The sequence below is a fragment of the Apodemus sylvaticus genome, chromosome 10 (genome assembly GCF_947179515.1).
Source record: "Apodemus sylvaticus chromosome 10, mApoSyl1.1, whole genome shotgun sequence".
NCBI lineage: Eukaryota > Metazoa > Chordata > Mammalia > Rodentia > Muridae > Apodemus > Apodemus sylvaticus.
The window spans coordinates 23,436,601-23,441,858 of NC_067481.1; the positions used below are offsets into that span (position 1 = coordinate 23,436,601).

General features: G+C 43.0%; 1 protein-coding gene across 1 annotated transcript; it reads left to right on the plus strand.

Moving 5' to 3' along the window:
* Positions 1–525, plus strand: LOC127693872 (keratin-associated protein 4-12-like). Its single transcript, XM_052195107.1, has one exon. It carries the CDS (start codon positions 1–3, stop codon positions 523–525), a length of 525 nt encoding a protein of 174 aa, XP_052051067.1.
* Positions 526–5,258: the final 4,733 nt, after the last annotated feature.

A 5,258-nucleotide genomic window follows, 5' to 3' on the forward strand; every position in this document is an offset into this window, starting at 1 on the left:
ATGGTCAACTCCTGTTGTGGCTCTGTCTGCTCTGAGGAGGGCTGTGGCCAAGGCTGCTGCCAGCCCAGCTGCTGCCAGACCACCTGCTGTAGGACCACCTGCTGCCGCCCCAGCTGCTGTGTGTCCAGCTGCTGCAGGCCCAGCTGCTGTCAGTCTGTCTGCTGCCAGCCCACCTGCTGCCGCCCCAGCTGTTGTGTGTCCAGCTGCTGCAGGCCCAGCTGCTGTGTGTCCAGCTGCTGCAGACCCCAGTGTTGCCAGTCTGTGTGCTGCCAACCCACCTGCTGCCGTCCCAGCTGCTGCCGCCCCAGCTGCTGTCGCCCCAGCTGCTGCATCTCCAGCTGCTGTCAGCCCTGCTGTGGTGGTTCCAGTTGCTGCAGCCCCTGCTGCCGCCCCTGCTGCCGCCCTTGCTGCTGTCTGAGACCAGTCTGTGGTCAGGTCTGCTGCCAAAGCACTTGCTACCGTCCCACCTGTGTCATCTCCACCTGCCCCCGCCCCATGTGCTGTGCCACCCCCTGCTGCTGCTAAGATCTCTCCTCTAGACTCATCTCCTCTTACAAATATGTACCATTCTTGCATGTGAAACCACAGGATACATGGAATCTGTTCAACATCATTTAGCAGTATGGACCACACAAATCCTGGGAGCCCACCATCCTCTCTAAAATCAGTCAAGGACCCCTGGCTCACTTTACATTCTCTTGTTTGCTACCATGTCTTTCTAATGTTTGTACTGTGCTAAAATTAATCTCTAAGTTGTGACCTAAGAATTTATCCCAGTTCTCTAAATTGATTGGCTTTGTAGCTCTGAATTATTCATCTCAGTATATTGGACATTTTCTATAGCCCTTCTCTTAGCATTAACTTTACAAACCAAGACCTGAGGGACTGGGTATATTCTGTATGTTTTTCCCTAAAATGAATTACTTATATTCTGTTGTTTCTATTCTTTCTAATAAACTTTCATAATATAAGAATTCATTGGTACTGTTCTCTATGTCTTCCATAACAATTGTATTCAATCATAGAGGACATATAGGACTGGCTGGTTAAGAGCAGTCACTGCTCTTGCAAAGGACCTGAGCTTATTTAAGCAGTATAAACTCACCACAGCCCTGGGCCCAGGGGACTGGCTGCCCTCCTTTGGCCTTCATGGGCAACTGCACTCCTGTGTATACACACACCCTCCACACATATACATAGATACACACATACATACACACATATACAAATCCCTTAAAATAAAAATTAATCTTTAAAACATAACCGTGGGGACTGGAGAAATAACTCAGTGATTAAGAGCATATGGTGCTCTTCCAGAGGACCAGAGTTTGGTTCCTAGCACCCATATTGGATGGTTCACAACTACTTGTAACTCTATCTCCAGAGATCTGATGCCTCTGTCCTCAGTGGACAGTTACACACAGAGTTACATATAATTAAAACTAAGACAAGTCTTCACAAAATTGAAGATTTACATTTATTTCATACAAATACAGTGTAAATCTAATTATATTTAAATCATTTCAAAAGATAAATGCTGTGTGAGATGTATGTCTGAAATATGTATTTGTATGCATGTATCTATATATGTGTGTCTTAATATTCAAATTTAGGAAAATTTTAACTCACATCTTTGTTCTTAATTAAAATACTTATGCCTTTAGTATATGATACCTTTAATCCCATTAGCTCAATTTTGTAGAAGAACGTAAAAGCAGATTTCTGAGGGGAAAAAATGTACATGCCAGCGAAATCAAGAAAAATGTAATGAACCAGGTGTGGTAGGAAATGCCTTTAATTTCATTATTCAGAAAAGCTGAGGCAGAAGCGCCATGAGTTGAGGGCAACTAGGCTACATAATTAGTATTAGGCCAGGCAGCGCTAGATAGCAAGGCTGTGTCTCAATTAATTAATAGGCTAATTAATATAAAAATAATATCCTCAACTTATTTCAATTAATGAAGTAGCATTTCAGAATTTATAATCACAAAGTGAAGTTGTATTACTCATGGAATTGCGTTGAGGAAAAATTCATATTTTGTTGTGTTTTCATCGTCACGTGACTCATCTGGCTAGTGTGGAACGTTTCAGAACGTGGTCTTTTGGAGTCTTTGTATCTCAAGCATTTCTATTCTTAATATTTTAGAAGATACACACCCTTCAAGACTGGAATTCTTAAGCACCTTTTCTCTTTATGAGGAGTTTAAAAATTATGTCATAGTAGCCAGGTGTGGGAGCACATCTATTTCAAACAGACCCTAATCTAACAGCTTTTTAAGACACGAAGCTCATCGGTGAGTTAGCCCAGGCTGGTTGGTGGTTGGAAAATGGCCCCCACAGGCTCATAAGAAGTGGCACTATTAGGATGTGTGGCCTTGTTGGAGGAAGTGTGTCACTAGGGGTGGGCTTTGAGGTTTCAGAAGCTCAAGTCAAGCCCCATAGCTTGCTTTCTTCCTGCTGCCTGCCCATCCAGATGTAGAACTCTTGGCTTCTTCTCCAGCATCACGTTTACCTGCATGCTGCCATGCTTCCAGCCATGTCAATAATGGACTAAACCTCTGAACTGCAAGCCAGTCCCAATAAAATGGTGTCTCTTCACAGCAATAGAAACCCTAACTAAGACACTCTGTGGTGCAGTTATCATTCTCATGGTCCAATTACCCTTTATTGGCACCACAGCTGGGGACCAAGTTCTAACACAGGAACCTTTTAAAGGTGGCATTCTCTCACACATGGGTCCCTGAGGGACACTCATCCAAACCATTTGTCAGCTGGATGCCTGGCCTTCGGTCTCCTCATGGGCTTTCCCGGGCTTCTTTGTAGGTTGCTGAAGTCATTCCAGAGAGAAGGGTGAAACTTCAACACCTGAGGCTTGGGTCCCATAACTCACGTAGCATGAGTTCCACCATGTTCTTCTGGTCCCAACAAGTATGTTAAAACACAGCAGATGTGACACCTCTGGCCAACTATCGCTCAGGCAGACAGAATCTGTAACAAGCTGATGCTAACCTTTCAGGTCCTTTCCTCACTGTCTTGTTTTATAGCGACTCTTCATGTGAGTGAATGGGAGGTGTGCTTGCATAAGTTATGATTGGAAAATTGTGGCCGTGGTTGTTCACAAAGGATAGATCGCAGGTGCCAAATGCTTTTCACATTTAATAAGTGAAATGAGGAGGATGATAAATCCAGACTGCCTGTGGATTGGAGCACCTGACACCAGCGACTCATGGGAGTTGGGAACTTCTTGACAGATAAAATCTGTACCACCCCACACACTGAGGATGTAGCAAGATGCAAAATAATCATTAATAAACAAAAATTGTACTGTCTTCTCTGCTGCCTTGATCACAGCAAGAATATTTACTGAACTGAGACATACTGAAACTGCACAATTGGCCTCCACTAAAGCTCATAGGCTACTTTGGGTTAGTAGGACCCTTTGCTCTCATAAAGGTCCTTTCACCAAGGAGTGCCAGGCCATGGCATAGGATGCCACCATTTTTACTGCCACCTACATGACCTGCATGGCTTTGAGGAGGAAGTCATGTCTATCACTGTAACACCAAACACACTAAATAGAGGGAACATCCTTGTAGTGGCTGTTCCTAGTTGTCAACTTGACTATATCTGGAATGAACTACAATCCAGAATTGGAAGGCTCACCTGTCATCCTAATCTGGATGATACAAGTTTCTGATCTGGATCTTGGCTTGGAGATCTTGAGGCATAATGGTCATGAATCCCAGAAGATTAAGACAGGGAGATCTCTGAGTTCAAGGTCATCTGGGGTTAAAGGTGTGGTGATACACACCTTTAATCTGGGCCACACCCTCAGCTGGAGACCTACATAAGGACATTGAAAGAAGGAAGATTCTCTCCTTTGCCTGCTTGCCTTGTGGGACTGAGCATCTGCTAGAGCCTTGGACTTCCATTCACAGCTGCTGCTGACAATTGTTGGGGAGTTAGACTACAGACTGTAAATCATCAACAAATTCCCTTACTATATAGAGACTACCTATGCATTTTGTGACTCTAGAGAACCCTGACTAATACAATCCTACAAATCAGACATAATTGAGACCACCAACTCATTGATTGATAAAACGTAAAACAATCAGCTGGGTGGTGGTGGTGGCACATGATGCTAATTCCAGCACTCAGGAGGCAGAGGTAGAAGGATCTTTCTGAGTTTGAGGCCAGCCTGATCTACAGAGTAAGTTCCAGGACAGCCAGGGCTACACAGAGAAACCCTGTCTCAAAAACCAGAAAACAAAAATAAAAACAATAAGGACATTTCTAGAGCCAAAGAATATGAAACTTCCTGTAGGTGGAACAAAACCTGTAGACTATTAAATCGTGACAAATAATGGTACATTGGGTGGGGAAATGAATGGCCTATAGTATTTCTCACAATGGTTTCCAGTTTTCTACAAGTTCTCCGACATGAGACAAATCAATGTCTTAACTTCGGATCCTGACATTATAACCATCTGAAATTGGATTTGAAACCTACATTAGCTTTTAGATCTCAGTGTAAACACAGGGCTTACTCTTCTCCCATTAATTTTCTACAAAGAACAGGACTTCTCTTGACCAGTAGACTTAATTTTTCTAGTTCTCCTGTCTGTGTCAGGGGATTCCCATCAAAGTCTCAGCTTGTAATGGGCTTGAAGTAAATCACATGACTTCTATAAGAAGATGGTAAAATCCCAGCTCTGAGAGGATGACTCACAACTGCAAGTTGCAGCACCCATTCACACCAGCTCACACCAGCTCACACCAGCTCACACCAGTTCACATCAGTCACACCAGCTCACCAGTCTGGTCTCCAGTTGCTTACAAACCCCACAGAATAGCAGCTGACTTTCTTTTGCCATTTGGATTTTCTTTTCTTTCAGTTCAGAAATTTATTAATTTAAAAGTTATATACTGAATTTCTTGAATTCTGCCATCAAAGAAAACTTATTAACCCATCTCTTAATGGGTTTCTTTTCCCAGGAGGAAACCTTACCAGTCAGTCATTGGAACCATTTTTATTTAATTTAAGCAATGAAATAGAATATCAAAGGAAATGTTTAATTAAGAAAACAGCTTTGCCTTACAGAAACTTTGTAATTTTATGAGGTCCCATTTGTCAATTCTTGCTCTTAGAGCATATGCTATTGGTGTTCTGTTCAGAAACTTTCTCCCTGTACCGATGTCCTCAAGGGTCTTCCCCAGTTTCTTTTCTATTAGCTTCAGAGTGTCTGGCTTTATGT

What these genes read in the sequence shown, in the direction of transcription:
- LOC127693872 (XM_052195107.1), top strand. Translation starts at nt 1, where the DNA reads ATGGTCAACTCCTGTTGTGGCTCTGTCTGCTCTGAGGAGGGCTGTGGC.